General features: G+C 41.1%; 1 protein-coding gene across 5 annotated transcripts in view; it reads right to left on the bottom strand.

Moving 5' to 3' along the window:
- Positions 1–14844, bottom strand: part of PRKAR2B (protein kinase cAMP-dependent type II regulatory subunit beta) — a 93252-nt gene extending 78408 nt beyond the window's left edge. For 2 of the 5 annotated variants that reach the window (XM_086610004.1, XM_086610005.1), the window contains exon 1: positions 14526–14844. In XM_086610004.1, the coding sequence (XP_086466130.1) occupies positions 14526–14844 (319 nt within the window). Of the gene's footprint in view, positions 1–14435 lie in introns of all 5 variants that reach the window. The other 3 variants (XM_086610006.1, XM_086610002.1, XM_086610003.1) reach the window with 3 other exon arrangements.
- Positions 14845–22391: the final 7547 nt, after the last annotated feature.

Genomic DNA, 22391 nt, shown 5'->3' with positions numbered 1-22391 from the left:
CAGGCGTACAGTGCAAACTACTCAAAGGCACACAGCAAGTCTGTGACACACACAGAGATTTAACCCCATTTGTCTTAACTCTCAGAGCCCTATTTTTAATTGCTGGATCATTCTTCTTTCTTTAAGGATGACTATCAAGGGATGAGATTAGAAAAGACCAAACCTTAGCCTTCAGCCCAAACTCCTTTGTCTTGTGGATTTCATCCAGATCCACAGAGTATTTAAATACATTTTTTTTTTTTTGCACAGTTTTAAGTATCTCTTATGACTGGTAGGATATGGGAAAAGTTGCCCTCAGTTACTGTACTACACCACATACGCTCATTTAAAAATGTGTTTATCACTAACTTGACAGACCATAAAACCTTTATCAGGCTAGTCTATAAAAACAGACATATATTTTCTAAAGCATACAGTATCGTAGGTCTTATAGGTGCTTCTGTATTATGACCTTAAAATTTCCAGAAGTATTACAGGTGAACACCACCTAATTTTACAGACACGCCAATAATTCTCATTAATGTGTATCTCTCATTTGTTTCACAGCTCCAGAGGCAAATTCTCCTTTTTGCTATTAAAACAAGAGGTTACTTAGAAAACAAACCACTTGCATAAAACATGTAGGATTTGACTGACAGAAAACAGCAGTCAAATAATAATAATAATAATACATATTATTTTAGAAATCAAAACTACTGATCACCAAAAATAAATTTTTAAAACTGGAAACTATGATTAAACTTCCTTTTGATACAAAGAGAAAAAAAGTGACAGTTTTACATCCAGTGGTGAGTTTCATCTCACAGTTTAACGGGAATTTGTGTGACTTTCCAGTTACAGACGATGAAACTTCAACCTTCTTTCCACTCCCTAAAGTACAATCAGCTATATGCATTCGATTCCTCACTCTCTATTATAAACACAGAAATCAATGTCAAACAAACTACACTACAAGAAGTTATCTTTAGAAAACACTGCAACTGTTGAATCTCCAATACACAATTTGCGCAGTAAAAAGTATGAGGCTGGTCTCGTAGATAAAACAAACTTTACTAATTAAATGTACTCCACAAAAAAATCTAACATTGAGACGAAAGCTAAGTTCATCTCTTCACCTAAAAAACTGGGTAGTTCTATGGCTCTATAAACTGTTTTGTCCTGGAACGCAGAACACAAGTTAAACGATGTCAGTTCCTAGCCAGAAGTAAATATAAAGTAGAGTATCCGGAATGAATGCGTAAATCTTCTTGGCTCTGCCTTTACATTTTTAAAACAGCGCATGTGTTTATATTCTGACCTTTGCAACTTTTCCAAATGAAAGAAAAAAAACCAAAAAAATCACAAAAATACCTTTCAGAAATAACCAGACTCCTATTACTTTCTGAGTGTCAGTTACAGTAATGGGTAACTGCCATTAAGTATAATAGTAATTATGTTTCTAGTCTTCATATTTAGGCGGAAAAAGTGTGCTTCCACAGCACCTGGCCTGTCAATTTTAAAGTAGTTTCAGCACAAACCATTTAAACACTGGAAACAAGTGACAGTCATTTCATTTTGGAAATGATATAACAATTACTTAAAAAAAAAAACCAAACACAATTAGTAAGAGTTATTTCATACTCTGTTGCTATTAATTGTTGTCAGTAATAACTATCTCATTTCAAGAAAACTGCTTCCTGCCTGATTTCTTTTCTGGATTGATTGATTCATGGAAAAGTTTGTACCACTACATTATCCATCTGCTTGTTCTTACTAGTTCTGAACTTGCTTAACAATTTCAATTAAATTTAACAATGAAGAAAGCCTCAAAGGAAAGAAGTTCCTGTGAATTTGTGAAAATTAGCAGCTGATACCAAACTGGTGTCCACCATGGAGGGAAGGTCACACAAATTCAGTATTGGTCTGCCTCATTTGGCCTGCCAGCCAGCTAATCAGTACAAGCCAGCTCTGGACATCATCAGTACTAGATGGCTCTGAACCAGGCACTCAGGTGCTGCCTCTATCTACACTCTGTAACGCACGTTTAGTGATGTGCTTCCTGAATAAAACAAAACGTTGCAAAGGTATGATACACACTCCATGTCATTCACCAACTGGCTCCTTCAGGCCATAAAACGTGTTCTGTTTTGATTTTACCTCAACCGAATCTATACCAGTCAACCAGAGCACCGGAATAACTATGATTTTTACACTATGATTTAAAGAAACAATAGAGGCATGTGCAAGTTTATGTGTTCAGTGCTGTATCTGTAGTCAGTTTTATTGGTTCTTCACAAGCAACTGCATAACAGCCTCAGCAAATAAAACATCAAAACTTTAAAAAAGAAATAAAATATTCCACTGAAGAGGAACTTGTAATAAATGCAGAAGGCGAGACATTGGATTGTAATGTACTGACTTCTATCACAGCCACAAATAAGAACGCCTTCCTCAGAAGTAAAACACATCTTAGAAAGTACAGAAAACTCTAGGCACGTGAGCAGAACAAATATAATTTTGATCCACGGCTGAATTTCCCCATCCCAGCAGGAAGATGCCCTGGCAGTGCCCAGTCTGCTGGCAGGGGCCTCTACCGCTGCACACCTGGGCAGCTCCTGCCCGAGGGGAGGGACCACGGACCAGCTCCCCAAAATGGGACCCTGGGTTTCTCACCTCTGAGCCAGGAGAGGTAACAAACAGCCTGCTTTATTAGACAGAAGTGCTAACAGGCTCCTTAACTGGTGGGATTAAAGGACATTTCTTTCTGAAGCTCATTTCCATGCTTTGTTTTGATTCTGTCAAGGATTCAGATACTATCATGGCAGAATTCTTCCAAGGTTAGATGCAAAAACACTTTTCTAACATAAAAAAGTATGTTCCTGTGAAGACAGGCTGAGACAATTGGGGTTGTTCAGCCCGGAGAAGAGAAGGCTCCAGGAAGATCTTCTAGCAGCCTTCCAGTATCTAAAGGGGGCCTACAAGAAAGCTGGAAAGGGACTTTTTACAAGGCTGTGTAGTTATAGGACAAGAGGCAACGGCTTTAAACTGAAAGAGGGGAGATTTCGATTAGATCTAAGGAAGAAATTTTTTACAATGAGGGTGGTGAAACATTGGAACAGGTTTCCCAGAGGAGTTGTAGCTGCCCCATCCCTGGAAGTGTTCAAGGCCAGGCTGGATGAGGCTTTGAGCAATCTGTCTCCCACAGCAAGGGGGCTGGAACTAGATCATCTTTAAGTTCCCTTCCAACCCAAACCATTCTATGATTCATTGTTCCAGTACACACCCAATGAGGTACAGGTGGATACCAAGATCACTACAATGATTGGGATCCAAGAGAACTTGCCTCTTCTTCTGAAAGGCCTATACATGCACCTTACTTCAACTCACTCCCAGACTGTCTTCCATTATCTGGTGTTACAGCTATAAAGAGAGCAAGTGTCATGCTAGAATTGTAAATATCAACCTGCCTCCTTTCGATTGAGAAGCCTGATCGCACACGTTTCTGTGATTTATCTTCCATTATTGTCAAGCAGAACTGCAAATAAGCCTTTATCTCAAAACGAGGGAAAGGATGTTAGACACTGATTGAGTTTCTGTACAAATAGCAGGTCAAGCAACCTTCTCAATTTTGCATATGATAAAAAGCAAAAGAAGGAAAACAGAGTGCTTGATACACTCTTAACAGCAACAAAAGGTGAAAAATAGAAATGGTGTTACTGTCTTTTAGTGTCTCTTACTACCCTTTGTTTCCTTTTTTTTTTTTTTTTCTCTTTCTCCTTAATCCAGTGCATGAGAAAGATCCTTCAGCAAGAAAAGATAGCTGAGATGGAAGGAGTAGTTTGCAACTCTTGTGCTCCATATAACCGTCCCAGAAAAACTCCTTCTTTGGTGGAAATGGATCACCAACATGCAATTTTGGCTGTAGCACAAAAGCTAGATGTTTCTAGCAGTATTTACAGAAGTTCACTTTAGAGGCTGTGCCACACTCCCAAAACTCCCCAAAAACAAAGTCAGAGAAGAGGACAAACATCTACATGTTTGCATGGAAAGCATATCTTTCTCTCACAAGCTCAAACTGTTCTTTGACTGAGCCTCAGACTTCCCAATCCCCTTATAAATCCAACAGCCTACATCTGTGCTGAATGCAACGATTTGAAGGATGAACTTAGAGAATGCATGGCACTCTCCCTCTTCTTTTTTCAATTTTTCGAGGCCATAATCTTAAATAATTACAGACGGGCCATGTTCATATGACAATATATTCCAGATAGACAGTACACTAGGGTGCAATTGAAAGAGTGACTCCATTTTATCAGTGTTCCTAAGAAAACAAAATCAGAAGTACAAATTAATTATTTTTGCAAGGTAGATAATGGAAATGAATCTACATCTACTCCCACCTCAACTGCCAGCAGCAGCTACATTCCAGCAGAAAGACAAAACTGACAGATTAGCAAGGGAGACATGCAGATAAATACTGCAGATAAATTTTTATCAAGAACTGAAGTCAGTAGTATCTAAGAATAAATAACCATCTAGCTACTTTCAGACCAATTTTTTATATGTGCATTAGCCATTAAATAACATTTCCTGTAGGTTGAAGCAACAGGAAGGAAGGAAGGCTGTTAAGTCTATATTTAAATTACCTCAAAAATGCTTAAATAATGTAGGGGTGAAGGCTAGATTAGAGTTTTTTATGTTTTGAGTACCTATTAAAAACCAATAGAGACAGATAAATTATCAGCTAAAAGATGGCTTTTAGAGAAAGATGCCTGAACGTTACTCAAAGTTATTGAACGAAATGGCTGGAAAGAGAAAACACTACGCATTAAAAACAGGAAAATAAACCCACAGAACTAAAAATAAAATTATGACTGGATCCAGTACTCCTGAAACAGCAGATCTATAAAGGTACCAGATCCTAACTCTTCAATTTCTATAGAAACTAGGCATAACTAGGAAAAAAAAAAAATCTGTCCCTCTAACCATAGAATCATAGAATGGTTTGGGTTGGAAGGGACCTTAAAGATAATCTAGTTTCAACCCTCCTGCCATGTTTAATAGTTCTACTGTTGAGAACCTACATTCTTCCAATCTCATTCATGATGAAAAAGTGGGTTTATTAGAATGGCAGAAAACATTGTGTTCAAAGTCTTAAGAAAATTTTAATATACGTCTATAGTACACATCTTAACTGTTTCTGACTGTAAGTGGGATGAGTATCACAAACATTGTTTTGAAAGAGAACAAGACATCTCAGGAGAATCCCAGCTCTCCATTAGACAAAGTTTTTGTCATTAAAGCTCTTAACCATTGTCAATCCAGGAAGAGTGTTTGAACATACTCATAGACATTCATTCGCAAAACCTTAAAACAGTGAAATTTAAAAACTTATTCATCAACACCTATTTCAAAGACTTGTACCATTAGTCTGCACTTTTTACCAAAGGCAATTACTGGCCTAACAACAGAGTTCCTTAAGCATCAATGAAAAGAAGAGTTACAGCTTCAGAGAGAGGATCTAAAAGCGAATACATTCAGTGGTGAAAGCAACAGGAAACAAATCAGAAGTACCAGATCAGTGCAGTGACAATTTGCAGGGTCATACAAAAAAGGCCACAACAATGCTGCCATGGACAGCTTGAGTTCAAGTTACTCCATACCCTGCAACAGTTACAAATGCCTTATAACTCACAGCCTGGGATTTTATTTTTCACACTAGCATTGCAAGCTATCATTAAAATCGGAATGGGAAAACACACCAAACCTGTGCTCTCAGGCTCCCAAGCCTGAGTGTTTACGCTTGGTTCCAGCTTGTATCCATCCCAACACTGAGGATTCTGTACATCTTTTATTTATAGTCTATACTGAGGCTTTGCAAGGAATGTTTTCTTTCCAGTGTTGGGCAAGGATATCTTTTCTTCCTGTCTGGTATGTTTTACAAGAGACATGTCTGCTAAAAAGTTATACTATGAAGAGACTATCGCTATTTATAAAAAACACATTTTACATCTGCATCACAGGGATTCAGAGAGGTTGATACTGTTATAAGGATCTTTATACAAGTAGAATGGCATCTGGAACAACTCTGCACAGGAAAGATCATGTTACTTCTCCTCCTTTCAAAATCTATTTTATACAGAAATTTTCTAGTCCCTCCATTAAGGAAGCCTTCATAATATTTACTAATTGGCCCTTTTAGCCCAGCTTTACAAAAACCACTTTAGACAAACAACTGGAACAGTATGTATAAGGAAGCTATTCTCATTATCAGCTTTTACCTGCTCAAGCGCTCGGCTTCAAATTCTTGCTCTGATGATTTTTTTCTTAATATCATTAAGCAGAGCAATTTAAGAGGCAAACATACAAGTGAAAAACACTTTCTGTTTTTACAGCATGTTTTTTATGACTCTACTTTCTATTATGCAGAGCATTATAGTATAAAGCAAGGCTGACTAAATTAAACTTTTAATTTTTTGTATTGTTTCATTCCTTATCGTTTCCTTATTTTATCTGTGGTCCATAAATTACTTTTCTGAGCATCAATGCTAAAAAGATGCCTTTTATGGAAAAGACGGCAAACTGCCATGTGACTGTTGTTCAGTTTACTCTGTGGATACCTTGTGCCTCCAACCTGCATTTACTCTCATGTACTTCAGACACCCTTGCTTGTCTACATCCTCTTTCATTTCGGATCTCACACTTTCTTGTGTGACATAGTACCACTTGAAATGCTGAATGAGGCACTGGACATTTGATTAACATCACCTTTTTGCTGCAGCCCCAAAACTGTATGTCTTCTAGGTTACTCACTGTATTGATTTAAATCTGGATTCATGTATTATAACTTCTATTTGCAGTCTCTAGGCAGTGTGTGTGAGTACTTCTGCTATTTTATCACCAAATGCACACGAACTCAAATAGAGCTCTTCAAACTTTTAAATGAAAAATAGAATTAACAAACATGAAGCTTTTCTTCAAGGAAAAACATGAAAACACGAACCAATTAGAAAAGTAACAAATAATGAGAAAACAAAAGAAAACTCAAAGCCAAACTTCACCCTCTTCAACAACATCTTGTTTAGTACTATGATTAAAAACTGATCTACAGAACAAAAACGTATTCTATAAAGATTAAATAAAAAATGAACTTTTTAATTACTTGTCATGATCAAAATTAACGGTAAGAATGTCCTGTTCAGTTCCATGAAGTAAACAGGTCATCATTCCTACCCAGTAAGTGAAAGGCTTAGCCTGAAAGGATAAGGGTTTTCAGTATAAAACCTCTACATAAAGCTATCTAAAGTTATCTGTGTCATCATCCAATGTCTCAAAGAAAAGGGAGGGAAAAAAAGTACATATTTCCTTTAGAATTCTCATAAGACTGCTTTCAAGCAGAACCACAACTGATGTTTATGGTAATAATATCTACTTATAGATGTGCATATTTCTTTTAACAGATTTATCTAGCACGCAGTAACTCATGCATACATGGACTTCATCTTTTATGCACCCACATCCATATAACAACCTACAATATAAAAAAGTCTACGCGATAAATGTATCATCCCTAGTAAGATCACCTCTTTTCTTCTAATTCATGTACGTCAACACCTATTCCAGCAGCAGAGAACACTGAGCCATTTTAAATGGCTCTTTTTCTCAAAGCCTTCTCCCTCCTTCATTCACTTTTTAAAAATCACTCATCTTTTTTAAAGCACAGAACTTCTCCATAATGACACTCACTTGAAGCTCAAAAGAAGAGCTCAAACCTGGAGTGGGAATACTTTTTCTACAGCATCACTTTAAGGCATTCCTATTAAAATAACAGTTGGTTAAATAGCCACTGTGATTTTTATTAAGCACTAAGGAAAGGAATGTTTCACAGTGTTTGTTAAGTGCTATTCAATGTTTCATTTTTCCACCAGCAACAAAACCATCTTAACTCTCTATGAAGACTGCAGCTGTACCCACAGGCCTATTGGCTTTCTTGATGATGACCACTATTGTTATTTTTGAAATAGGAAATTGTTGAGAACACTCTCGATTCTCCATTAAAAACTCAAGTTGAAACTTTCATTAGAATATGAGCTCATTAGAATACAAGTGTTAGAGTCCCCAGATATGGTAATATGACAGATGATCACGTCAAACTATGTAAAAGATCTCTGAGCATCAAATGACCAAGTTAACATTCATACAATGCATTGACCACTAATTTTAGTTTAAGTTCACATTTATGCTCTTCTGAAATACGTTTATCAGCCAAACAGAATTTCAACAGAAAATTCAAGACACAAATTTGGGAAGCATACATGACGAGAACAGGGTTATATCTGCATAGAGAAAATAGGAGTGAGAATTTAATGCGCTCTCTATTCTTTTATCTTCCTCTCCTTACTTCAGCTCTGTCCCTCCTCCATCCTCTTGCTTCTGCCTTTGCATTTTACTTACCACACACTGACTCCTTTTTTGCCTCTATGTCCTGCCTTTCACCTTGTCTTCTTGTTTCTTTCATCACTGTCCCGAGAAATGAAATTTCCCTATCTAGAGGTCATCTTTGATACTGGAAAACCAGACGAGGGACAGCAGCCTGTACCTTGACTAATCTGTACCTTGTGACCTAAATGTGCGATTTCCAAACCATATGTTCCAGATTTACAGGAGCAGCTAAGGCCAATGAGTCTGCAGAGATTTGACTGTTTAAGGTAGATTTCCCTCAGACTGATGGTTCCCACTGGATGGAACTAGAGAACAGAATGCAATACTTTTGCACGACAGATTGGGGATAAACCCTGAGACATATATGTATTAAACCAAGCTTAACTCACTGACAGATGCATAAAGCACCTCTGTGCAGGTTACAAACACTAAACCATTATGTTGGTTTTTATAACTTCAACAGGAGTACGTTCTGAAAACAGGTACTTTCTTAGTGTCCACAGATATATCTTTATTCTATTCACTATGGGGGGTAAAAAAACATGTAAGAGTAACACGTGGAACAAAAAATGTAAGGTTTCTTTGGGAAACTGAACCAAAGTCAGCAACTAGAGCATTCTTGAGAAAGTCAGTTTTTCTTTAAAACAGACATGATACGTGCAAGAAACAGAGTAGTGGTGTGCGAATGTTACTACTGACACTGTTTATACCTTATCATTCATAACGCAACCATTACAAACTGATGTCAACAAAATTTTATGTCTTCCTACACTTCCCGAATCAATGCTGTTCTCTTTCCAAGCTGAGCAGGTCAGCCAAAATCAGTTTCAAGTTGTTGCTTTAGAGAAAAAGAAGCTGGAGATAAACTCAAACGGGTTTGGTATAGTTCTCCTACATTTCTGTCCTTCAGTCTTTGGAATTTTCTCCTGCTTCTCTTAAATGCACAGACAGAAACTTTAACAAAATAACAGCCTGCAGAAACATTTTCACTCACGCATGCTTTTATTTTGAGCAGGGATACACACACACTTTCCAGTGGAGGCTGCTATCATTTCGAATAAATTGTTAATACAAATATACTTTTTTAAAAAAAAGTAGTTATAGCAAAAGTGTGCTTTTCAACTACAATCACAAATATATGCATATCTGAGAGGGAACGATACTCCCTTACTACAGAGGCTACTAAATGCTACCCATTACAAGTTCATATTTTGAGTTGCTTATAATTTTGTCAGACTAAGGTTTTGGACTGTAATTCTCTCAACCTGAATAAAACACCTGGGTCAAATTAAAGGAATTAAAAAAAAAAAAAAAAGAAAAAAAGACTAAATGCCAAATTGCTCAGGTTTGCTTTCTAAAATAACTGCTGGCAGAAAGAAAATATTTCAGTTTGCTCCTGTCAAAAACACCAGAAACCATTACTTCAAAAAGCTCTAGGATTCTGAAGATTTACAGCAAGAATTGAAAGCTCTGTGCTTCTGTGACTGCGTATACTACTAGATAAGAGTGGCCAGTGGCCATCCCCTGACCGCCAAGGCCCACTGAACCAGCAAGGTACTCATCCACGTGGCTAAAATTCCTTTCCCTCCAGAAACTGTCTGCATCCCCAGTGCCTGTCCCAAATGATCTCTTACACACACCATGCTCCGATTCTCACCAGGCACAACCCGGAACAGCGCAAGGAGGTACAGCCTAAAACTATACCAAGGAGTGCACCAACAATGTCATGCTCACATGCTCTCAAAGGACTCGCCTGTAACTGGAAACTTCTCTAAATTGTATCCACCGTAAGGCTGCTCCAGCCTGGGTCTGATTAGGCTTGTCCTTATAACCACACAAATAATGCTTTATTTCTTTTTATGTCAGACGAGTGACTGCAGAAATTATTAAAACTTCATTCCTAAAGTTGACTAACACATATTATGACAGTAATGCTTTCAGCCACTGCCTATCATAACCCAGATTTTAATTTGAACATACACATTTTCAAGAAGTTTACGTGTTTTTTTTTCTGTATGGTCCATGATTTAATGATATCCTACTACGGCCTATAAATATTTGACCCCTTCCCATTGACCCCTTCCACTGCTCTAATCTATCCATTATCAGCGCACAACAGACCTGCAGGAAGGTTATGAACTGTTCAGTGCTTTCTGGTTGTGTTTAATTTCAGGAAGAAAACCGTAAGGTTAACAGAACTGATGAAGTACCATTTATCATCTCAAACCTGGCATGGATGTGGTTGTGTGCAAAGTTTTCTCTGATGCTCTGGTGTCTACAGTATACCTATAATTTCAAAATTTGTATGAACAGTATGTATCTATGTAAAGTAATCCAGAATGAATAAAGGAACTAAAATAAAGATACATGTTTAACATTGATATTGCAAGCTAGAATGCATGTTTTACCTAAGCAGCGACCTCATATCATTTGAGTGGAATCGGTGGGTAAAGCTGAGATATATACTTGCATTTTCTAGCTCAAGTTTTCAAGGAAGGAACTCAAAGCAACCAACATAAGCACACGGGGGAGGAGAGGGACAGCTGCAGTATTTTCCTGTTAAAACACATCACTATCTGAGTAAAAACACCAAAACAAACAAAGGAAACAAAGAAAAAAACTAAAGAAAAACAAAGTAAACAGAGGCTACATGACACCAAATGGCACATCCAGCATTGCAATTTTTGAGTTTAAAGAACAGCAATGTTAGCTCTAAAACCACCTCTACTAATTCGTATTAAGGCTAGATGAAATATGAATTTTTAGCTACGGCAAATATTTAAAAACAGCTGTTACGAATTACATTACCCATCAAAATAAGTTGCACGTGGACAAGTAAGTGGTAATGTAAAAAGAAAAGTATAGTCATTTGTAAAAGAACAAATAACTAAGCATTTTCAAATTTTGCATGCATGGTATAACAAATTTTAATCATTATACACACACACTTCAAACCTTCAAAGAGTTAGAAGAATTTGATAAAAAGAGGCTCATTTTTATGTAAATGTTCTATTCAATTTAGTAATTGCTATTAGTATTAGTAGGAATTAGTGGTGGTCACTGATTAATGCTAATAGACCTGTGCAGGACAACTTAATACATTAAAAAAAACAATAAACAACTGGAAGATCTACAAATCATTCTCAAATTAAGCAGCGTATTCAGAAGAGGACAATCTAAATGCTCTAACCCTACAGAATGTCATTTCAGAGGTCACCTTCACTCCAGGTTAGAACTATGACACCAATATGACAAAGTTCTCCCTCCAGACAAGGTAACTGCTTTTACCTTTGTTCGATTTCTGCAACTGATGTAATGAACACGGCAGAGGACCTGAACAGAGTTTAATGCATGGTTCACACATGACTCTTAATCCTGAGTATAGGTTTTTTCTTTTTTTTTTTTTTTTTTCCTTTTAAACACAGCTTATGCCTCAGCTCGTCATTTCTGAAACAGGATAATGCTGATGTACCTTCTAAAATGCATTTCAAGGACAAAACTAATATTGACAAAGAGTTCAGCTGCAGTGCTTGTAGGTATTTAGAAACATGTACTGGAGGGAAAAAGAAAAATGGTTGGTGACAATAGCATTTACATGGAGCCCTCAACAACATCCTGTTTGAATTAATTAAGGAATACTGTCAGCTTGACATTTCAAGCGTACTGCTTTAACAAAGAAAAGATACCAGCACCAGGTCTGAGCTCCTGCCCAGAGGTTTTTATTTCGCATTTGCTTATGAACTTTTCCAATTTGTTTTCCACTCCTGTATGAAAGCAGTATACAAACAGGACAATTTGACTCTACAGAAGCAGTCTGATTATTCATAAATGCAAAAGAAAAAAATGAAAAGAAAAATATTTCCCCCCAAATTAAGTTCAAGACTTGTTACTTACTTGCTAGAAACAGAAAGCAAGAGCACAAAAGAAATATGCTTTTAAATTGGTATTTAAATCCATTAAACAAGGATTTGAATACAAGCCTTAATGCCTCCAGTTATTAATGAAAGGCTGAGCGGATGCATTATGTTACCTTAAAAGAATACATATTCAGGCCAGATGTAAAATTTGAATTTAAAATACATACTCATGCACAATGCACACATACACAAACACACCATTAGTAATCATTTACTATAACTTACTTATTATTCACCTCCCACATGGTTTCACAAATATTTCCCTTTTTGTTTCTTTTAATTATTAATTATTCGAACTGACAGAAATTACAAGCCATAATACAATTAAACTTTCAAAATACATTAGGCTTAAAATGTGATTTTTAAAGAGTTTTTGCCAATACATAAATCAATTAGTTGAACTAAGTTATTCTAGCATGTATCTTAACAAGAATATTGAAAATAACGGCTTTCCTTCTTCACGATCACAACAGAAAGACTATAGAGAGAATCCTGATTGCAAGTATTCATTAGAAAAGCTTAGAAAGCTTCTTAAAACACCCTGTAAAGTTTTACATATCTCACACATACATGCTAATAAATCAAGCTACATTTCTGCACTTCCTTCCACACAACATCCCAGTTCTCCATTCACCCATGAGCCTGTTCAGTGTTATAATAATTCATGTTTGAAAACCACATCTAGTGTTGGTGAATTAAAATAATAATGCTGTTCTTCCCCATTATCACCATTTCAGTTCAAAGACAGCAAATTTCCAGGTTTTTACTAATCTCACATAATCAGCATTAGAGTTCAAAATTACCACATAAATCTGCAGAACCTGATTGACAGATTCAAATTCTCATTAAATGCACACAGTATACCTGCAAAGAACAGATTAAAAGAATGGCAACTGCCTTACAGTGTAACGTAAAGCATTTAGGAAACTTACCCAGTTCTTAAACATCTACATCTTTTCCTGACAAAATGCACATAAGACATTATTTTAAAAACTGCACTGATACTCATCTAGCAAACAGCTGGCTTCTGTACTCTTCTAAGTAAATCTACCTCCAGCATGACCTGGAGGGATGAACGTTTCAATGATCCGATGAGATATACTTCAATTTCAAGCTGTTTTCAAAAAAATAAGCTAAGGATAAAGATACTTGGACGCTTTCTCTTCTCCATCTAACCTTATTGACTGACCTCTCCGCATCCTACCGTACTGACTGACCCTTCAGTTATCCTGCTCGTCACACAAAGACGAAGTGCTACACACCCTTCAGAGACAGCTACTACTCATCCCATAAATCAGAGCAGCTGATGGACTGACATAGTCTCTAAATAAAGCCTGTCAGTCACACAAAGATCAAGTATCGTTAGCTGCATGCAGATAGGTGTTACCCTCAAACACAAAGATACTGCATACACGTTCTTTGCTGTCCTCACAGCTACGCTTGCTCCATAGGCCCTTCCACCAGGTGGAAAATTTCACCCTGGGCCTCAAGAAGAAATTATGGTTTAAGTCGCGCTCTGCTTTTAGAAACACATATATGTACGTCCACGTAAAACGTTTAATTCAGTGTGTAAACACAGTGATGTGCCCATGAGAGGTGTTTTCAAAGGTAGACACACCATGGGACTAACTACAAAACGCAGATTTGCTCTCTTCTGCTCTTCTAAAAAGGAAATGCACAGACCTTCTGTTGGGAATATTACAGGCCTGTGGGCTATAAGCAATATAGCTGCAGACTCCGGCGCTACCTGTGTGCCCAGCATCCAGCACCGCTGAACGAAAGGGAAAAGCCCGGGAGGTTAAAGTTTGCAGCGGGAGACGGGAAACCCCCCGTGGGCTGCGCCGTTCGGCGCCAACGCGAGCGGGGCGGGAGCTGCCCACGGCGCGGCCGCGGAGGCCGCCGCTTCCCATTCACACTCCCGTCACCGAGGCCGGCGCGCTCCTCGCGCTCCCGGCTCCCCGCCGCTCGCCGGCCCCGCAACCGCCCCCGCCCGACCCCCGACCCCGGGGCCGGGGCCTGTGGGCGGCCCACGCCCCTCGCACAGCCGTGAGGCCGCCGAAGCGGCAGCCCACTCCCTTCCCCGCCGCCGCTGCCCACCTGAGCCCCGGCAGCTGAGGAAGCCGCCCCCGCCCTGGCCGCCCTTCCCGCTCCTTGCCCCCGGGACTGGGCGAGGCGAGGGGCCCTTACCCGGGAACTTCTCCTCCTCCTCGCCGCTCTCGGAGTCGGTCTGCATGGGCTCCTCGGCGAAGTTGACCCCGCGGGCGTCGGGGGGGGCCCGGCGCGGCGGCTGGCTGCCCCTGTCATGGCCGGGCGTGGGGGTGCCCGCCTTGCGGCCGCTCGCCTCCTTCTCCGCCGCTGCCGCCGCCTTGGCCGCCGCCGCCTCCTCCTTGAGCCGCCCGAAGTACTGGAGGGCGAACTCCAGCAGGTCCCCGGGCTGGCTCCGCAGCACCTCCACCGTGAAGCCCTGCAGCAGCTCCGTCAGCCCCGCCGGGATGGAGATGCTCATGCCGGGGCCGGCCGGGGGGGCGCAGCCTGTCTGGGAAGGGGGAGGGAGAGGGGAAGGGGAGAGGAGGAGGAGGAGAGGGGAGAGCCCGCGGGCGGCGGCCGGGGCCGGGGGTCCGCAGCCCGGGGATGAGGCGCGCCCGGCGGATCGTCCGTGGGCAGCGGGGAAGGGGCGGGCGGCGCAGGTGGGAGCGGGCGGGGGGCGAACCGGCGGGGGGCAGCGGCTCGCTGGCAGCCTCGGCGGCGGCCGCAGCGTCTCGCTCCGCTTCGCCCCGCACTTGGCGCGGCGGCGGCAGCCCCGTCCGTGACTGAAGCCTCCCCGCCCCCGCCGCCTCCTCCCCCCGCGCCGGGGGAACCTCGCGCACATGTGACCCGGGAAACCATGACAACCTCCCGCCGGGGACTGCGGCCCGCAGCGCGCCCGCGCCGCCGGAGGCAGGGATGGAGGGAGGCAGGGAGGGAGGCAGGCAGCGAGGGGAGGGCAGCGCAGCGCAGCGTGTCTGACTGCCTGACTGCCCGCCCGGCCCGGCCCGCCGACCCCGGCAGGGCGGGGAGCCTTAGCAGCTGGCCGGGGTGCTGTTGTCCTCCCCTCCCCGCCCCGAGGCCTCCCGCTGCTCTCTCCTCACGCCCCCTTCCCTTGACCGGGCACTGTCCCGCCGGGCCGCTGCCTCCGGGCACCGCGGCCTCCCGATCCCCCGCTCCTCGTGTCTCCCCTGGGCTTTGGGTGCCCTTCCCCCGTGGTGGAGCCGGGCTTCCGATCGGCGGGGATTCCTAATGAGCGGACGGGACCCCGCTCAGGGAAGGACCACAGTGGATGTAGTATTTCATAGCTAATTCCTACCGTGCTTTTTCACGGACATTTACCACCTTAAGTATATTCTACATCGTTCATATACATAGATGTGCTATCTATTGATATTCATCCATATTTTTTAGCATGACAAGGGGGATGTTGTGCTAGAAAATGCATCCTGTTTGTCATCTGGTTGTCTCAGGTCCGTGAAAAATTTAGCTGGAGAAAGAAACAATTGTTAAAAAAAAAAAAAAAAAAAGCCAATTTAAACATTGCCAAGTGCCAATGCTCAGCATAGACACTCTTCCAAGTCATGCTGCAGAGACTGCTTAGCACAGCGGTAAGTAGGTGCTGCTTGTCATCACTAGGAAGCTTAAATGTTTTAAGTAAGTAAGCAGCAATTATGGGTGCCATGTTTTTCATAAGGCTTTACTAAACGCTTCTTGAAAGAGGGATCCTTGGAATGCATGAAAACTGCATCGCCTCCTGATTCATAATCAGAAGATTTGGCCAATATTTTAGGGTCCCGGAAATATCCATTAGAGTCTTATTTTTATGCACCAAGCACATTAACTGCTAAAACGTCTAAGGTTGGGACTGCTTGGCTGTTTGATAATTGATTTCACTAAGCATTCAAGATTACTCAAATTGCCTTGAAATACACTTCATAAGGGCTTAGGGTAAGATAAGCAGTTGAAATTCAAGTTTATAGTAGCAAGATACTGAAAGATCTGACTTCAAGAAACTAATGTGACAACAAAAAACAGCAATCCCTATGATGCTTTTCGCGCAGATCTGGATCTCAAAGCCAGTTTTAATTGAATTAGTTTCAAAGTGGAACGCAGTGCTCCCTGTGTATGTGTTTTCAAATGGAGCTTCATTCACAAGTTGGATCTTCAAAGTGTTATAGACCAGGCAAATTAGTGAAGTGAGTGTTCCATGCGTGCGTGGGTGATATCGCTGCCGTGTAGCAGGCAAGAGACACCCCTGCCAATGGAGTAATGGAATGCCTTTGAGCAACATCTCGTGGCTTCATTTCTCTCTGCAGGAAAAGCCTACAGCTAGCCATTTTGAAATACTTATTTGAAATGAAATTTACTGAAGTTTAGCACTGACCAGCCTGAGGAGAATCTTCAAGGTCAAGCTAAGTCCTCTGGGGGCAGACCATGAGTGCTCTCTGGGCTGCAGAAGATTGCTCCACTAGCAGGCTTTAAGAATTGCCGCAGTGTCCTGCGGGCTGTTAGGTGCCTAGCCAGCACCCTTGCACTTCATGGCACGCTCCAGTGCTGGCATGCCTTGACCACAGCTGCCTGTATGAAGCACTACTGGTGTAGCATGTAGCCACATACATTACAATGGCCAAGAATCAAGTGCAGCAGGAGAGCTGACATCTGTACATTACAGACAGGTGGATACTTTAGTCATTCTAGAGGGTGGTTTAGCTAGAAATGCCAGGTTGGTTAATTTACAAGTTCAGGAGCTTAAAAGTCCTCTCACACCACTGAGGGGGCTGCTCTGCTTGTGACCAGGTTGAGAGATACCTACGCTCTGAGGAATCCTCCAGGAAGGGAAGTGTTGGTAAGTGGTGCCTTCCAGGCACTAGGTGTTCTGTGAACATACAATACCCCATTTACTGGAGTCTCCCAGGACTAAACGGGTTATCATCCCTGAGATTTTCTCTTAGCCAGAAAGGGCACTCTCTTATTCTAGGAATTTACTGGCAGCATAGCGCCTTTTGCCATCTAAGCATGGACTTCCTTAGCTTGCCAGAGCCTCCCATCCTCCCAGATGTGAAAGGAGGTTGCTTCTCTGAGGATATCCTCAAGAGCCAGTATTTGAAGTTTGTATGCAAAACTGAGATAATTTGAATAAGAGATTCCTGAGTGGTGGCACTCTAAAGAGTGATTCTTTTTTAAAATTTTCAAAAGAGTCCAAAATATTTATGCCTAGTGAAACTTGAGCTTTGGTGTATCTCAAAGGATGGCAGTGAACTTCGTAGGTCAAGTTGATGTCATCTGGTTTCCTTAGATACTTTCTGTTCCAGGGAACTTTCATTGACATTTAAATTGCTTTTAAATCCTCGTAAGGAGGACAGCTGTCCCAAAAGGTGTTAGGTCTCGCAGAGTGAACAGTTAGGTAATGAGAGCATCAGTTCACGCCTCTCCAATGAGTTTTATTAGTTGCTAGTGATTTTTGTGTGTCATTCTTGTTCAGCTGTAAACATCATCTTGAAATGAAAGTGAATATAAAACCTTCAAAAATCCTGCTGTGCTGAAAAGGGATTGGGCAGAACATTCCCCTCACAATTACCAAGAAAACAACGTCTCCTTTCCTCTTAGCCAGCAGATGCACTCTTCATAACACACTGCTTACTAGCTTTGCATGTCAATCTGTCCCTTCACCTGGTTCAAGGCTGTGAAAAACTAGCAGCTGAGAATAGCAAGCATGATGTCATTTCCAGACAACACACTTCAAGCAGTGGTTTGTGACTGCTTCCATCAGAGATCAGAGAATGAGATCTTTTCTGATCATGTGGAAGACAACAGAGTGCAGAAGGAAGGAGTGACAAACTTTCAAGCCTCGTCTTTACCAGGGTAAATGCAAATTTAGTAAATTTGGTGAACTTGAGCTAACAAAGTCCATCCAGCAGCCAACTACAAGCCCCTTTTCTGCCAGCTTTCAACTTTTTTGCCTGATAGGAACATCCTTCTCCAGTCCTTCCAAGGACATTCTCTCAACCGTCTCATGATTAACCCTGGCTAAGCTCTGCAGTGCAACACATGCCATACAGAAGGGCCAGAAGTATGCACTTAAAGTCATGAATGTAAGACTGAGTAAAGCCTTTTCTCTCAAGTGGAAAGTAACTTTAGGAAGCACACTAGTGGAGTACTGGCTTTTAAACTCCGCTCTTAGTTACCTTCTTGAAGGTGAGAGGGACTATTATTATCATTTGCTTGGACCAGCTGCACAGCTAGCCCAGAAAGAAGAGACGCTGATCTCTTCATCTGTAGTAGTCTCTCTCCCAAGTTGGCAACCTAGCAACTCCCAACAGCGGCTTTCAGTGGAAGGAGGGTTCATATTGCACTGGAGAAAATGCTGGACAAAACCTGGCCCTATACCTATCATAGTGTAGCAGGAAAAGACTGATGCTTGGGTGTGGGAAATGTTACTCTCTCTATTTGTTACATTTAAAGATTTTTGGTTTATGTTGTCTTAAATCTTTTGTCCTGGCTTTTGAAATTTTAAAAGCAGACACACTTTGCCTACTGCATGATTAAAAGCTACTGCAAATCCCTTCATGTTTTATATTTACTTCAAAATCTCTTTAGCTGTATGGCAATGTTTTTCCTTGCTGGCTCTTGGTCAAGCAATAGCTAGCTTGTAAGTTTTGAATAACCACGGTTCTTAGAAATAGTCATGTACCAATTTCTGATCTTCCAAAATACCTTAAAATGACACATATATTGACTTTTTTTTTTTTTCTTCTCAGCTCATGCTGGCTTACTAGGCAAATCTTGCTCACAGAATTTTCTTGCTAACTGTTTTTAATGGCAACCATTCAGCCATAGAGTTTTTCAGCAATAACAAAACATGCAGCTGTGCAGATCCATAGTTTCCTGCTTTTCTATTTTTCTCATTAGAATATGAGTATACGTCAGTATTATTATTTTACCAAATCCAAATCTGTTTACCAGAAAAATTGTTCAGTTTTATCAACAATATAGTAAACTAGTGCCTGTAATTCATGGATCAAATTTGAACACATTCCTTATGACTCTTCCTTTACTCAGGTCTCCTGTTCTCCATGTCATATACCCTTTGCTCTGCCTGTGCTTAACTGTTCTGTGGATTCAAAACTCTTAACTCTTCCCCTGCCTAATGTAAACCTAGAATGGCAAGAACCAAGTAGCCATTTACATACTCAAGTAAAATTCTTATTTATGCCAAAGAGGGTTTTCCCTGAGCAAGCAGAAAGGCTGAGTTCAGAACTTGGGATGGAAGAAATCCACCTCAGGAAACAGGATAGTGGTGAAGCACCGTAAATGAAATAGCCCCTGCCACTTTCATTACCAATTCACAGTCAATTTAACCTGATATAAGGTTTGCGGAGTTTCCTCCCACCAAAACAGCACCCTGCTAACCCTTGAAAAAGTGTTTCTTTCCTCTCCTTTCTGTCACATTTTTAGCACTTGTAGGGCTGTGTAGTCAGTCAAATTAAACATGTCGGGGTCGGGGCAATCCCATGCACAAATACAGGCTGGGCAGAGAATGGATTGAGAGCAGCCCTGAGGAAAAGGACTTGGGAGTGCTGGTGGATGAGAAGCTCAACATGAGCCGGCAATGTTCACTGGCAGCCCAGAAAGCCAACCGTATCCTGGGCTGCATCAAAAGTAGCATGGCCAGCAGGTCAAGGGAAGTGATTCTGCCCCTCTACTCTGCTCTCGTGAGACCCCACCTGGAATACTGTGTTCAGCTCTGGAGTCCCCAACACAAGAAGGACATGGAGCTGGAACGAGTCCAGAGGAGGGCCACGAAGATGATCCGAGGGCTGGAGCACCTCTGCTATGAAGACAGGCTGAGAGAGTTGGGGCTGTTCAGCCTGGAGAAGAGAAGGCTCCAGGGTGATCTTATAGCAGCTTTTCAGTACCTAAAGGGGGACTACAGGAAAGCTGGAGAGGGACTTTTTACAAGGGTGTGTAGTGATAGGACAAGGGGCAATGGATTTAAACTGAAAGAGGGCAGATTAAGGTTAGATATAAGAAAGAAATTCTTTGCATTGAGGGTGGTGAGGTACTGGAATGGGTTGCCCAGAGAAGTTGTGGCTGCCCCATCCCTGGTGGTGTTCAAGGCCAGGTTGGATGAGGCTTTGGGCAACCTGGTGTAGTGGAGGATTTCCCTGCCCATGGCAGGGGGGTTGGAACTAGATGATCTTTGAGGTCCCTTCCAACCCTAACCATTCTATGATTCTATGATTCTATGTGATAGAGCTGAGATGAATCCTCATGCTGACAGAGAGAAGAGAGCAGAAATCATGGCTCAGAAGGAGTAGTATCAAACTATCCTTTCATCAGCAATTCAAATTAGGCCGGCTTACGTTGGTTATGAAACCAAGTCTTCAAACAATCTCATCTACTGAGATAACATGGTCAGAAGAATTGCAGCGTGTCACATCTTCTGACCTCAAGTCCCTTACTTTTCCACTCATCCTAGCCCTTCTTAACCCAAAACTGGACTTTCCAGGAAGTATGAGCTTCGTGACTTATTCCAACTCTGCATACAACTGTTATTATTCACTGAATGAACAGCTATTGATTTCCATTGAAATCTATTGTTTGTAGTCTTTGATATTCAGAAACTACTGGATTCCCTCTCTTAGAAAATCAGTCTTCTTTATGTGCCTCAATTTGGGCAGTCACAATTACCTGTAATTTCAGAAAAATGACTAGAATTTTTAAAATTAATATAGTGAGTGCTTAATTTGCCGTTAAAAGTAAACCTTTTCATTTTAAAAGTAATGAGACAAAATGACAGTGTAGATGTAGTAGACTGGCTATTTTAAGGATCTTATTTCATACGATGTCCTACTCCGTTTATAAAAATGGCATTGTACACTGTCAACACAACCTGTTAAATGGCTAACAGAGACATCTCTCCAAGTAGTTGACAACAGAAAATCATCATCAGATGGAGAAGTTCCCCAGGAATTGACGATATGCTGCTTCTATTCAACACCTCCTGCAATCACTTGAGAGCAAGTATGCATGTTGCTGATATAATTTCCAGATGAAACCAAACCCATTCAGAACGGTGATATCAGTGAGCTCAGGAAAGCGTGCAGCAGTCTGGATAACTTGTCCATTTAAATAAAATATTTCTTTACACAACTACATATTAAGACATTGACTTCAGAAGAAAGAGTGCAAGATGTTTCTACAGAATGGCAGGACTTTATCTTGGAAAGCAGCACTTCTAAAAGGGTTTAGGGATCAAAATGGAGAAACAGCTCAACTTGAATTCCCAATATAATTCTGTAGAGAAAGAGGCTAATGAGATTCTTGGTTGTTTCAAGAGGGAGATTGAAAATAGGAATGGAGTATCTTCCCTTTGTAAAGCACTCTTGAGACCAGTAAAAGAGTATGGCCTACAGGTTTAGTGTTCATACGTTCAAAAGAATATGGAAAAATAGGAGATGTGCAGAAAAGAGACACAAGAATTAATCATAAGCTGAAGGAAATGCCTTGAGGTGAAAAGACTGGGAGAGTTCACAGCCTTATCTAAGCAGTTGTTATTATGCTATGTAGAAGAGGCTTATACTAAATGATGAAGGATATCAGTCTAGATAGTCTAGTTCCTTCTAGCCCCTTTAAGGTAAAAAATAGTATCGGTCTTGCTTATCAGGAATGGTTCAACATCTTTTTTTGAGAAGTCAAACTCTTTCATATCTCTAGAGGAACACACAAAGATCCCAAAAGATCCAGTAGTTCTTAGATCTTATGAAATATGAAGCAATAGTGAAAAAATCGTAGTACAAATACACTTAAAAAAATCTACAGTCACCACTGTGGATGCTTGGGTATTATTGTAATGCAAAAGAGCTATAGTCAATGGATAGTTTTACTTTTCATTTTCCTTGAGGGAGCTGGGGAATCTGATGATTTTTGAAAAATGGACTTTCTTCCTGCAAACCCTCTTCTCCCATTACTAGTCCTGATCTTAGATCTGAAATAATCAGATCATCCGCTATGTGGCAAAAACAG

Source organism: Tauraco erythrolophus, chromosome 4, assembly GCF_009769465.1.
Source record: "Tauraco erythrolophus isolate bTauEry1 chromosome 4, bTauEry1.pri, whole genome shotgun sequence".
NCBI lineage: Eukaryota > Metazoa > Chordata > Aves > Musophagiformes > Musophagidae > Tauraco > Tauraco erythrolophus.
This window is presented reverse-complemented; position numbering and strand designations above follow the sequence as displayed.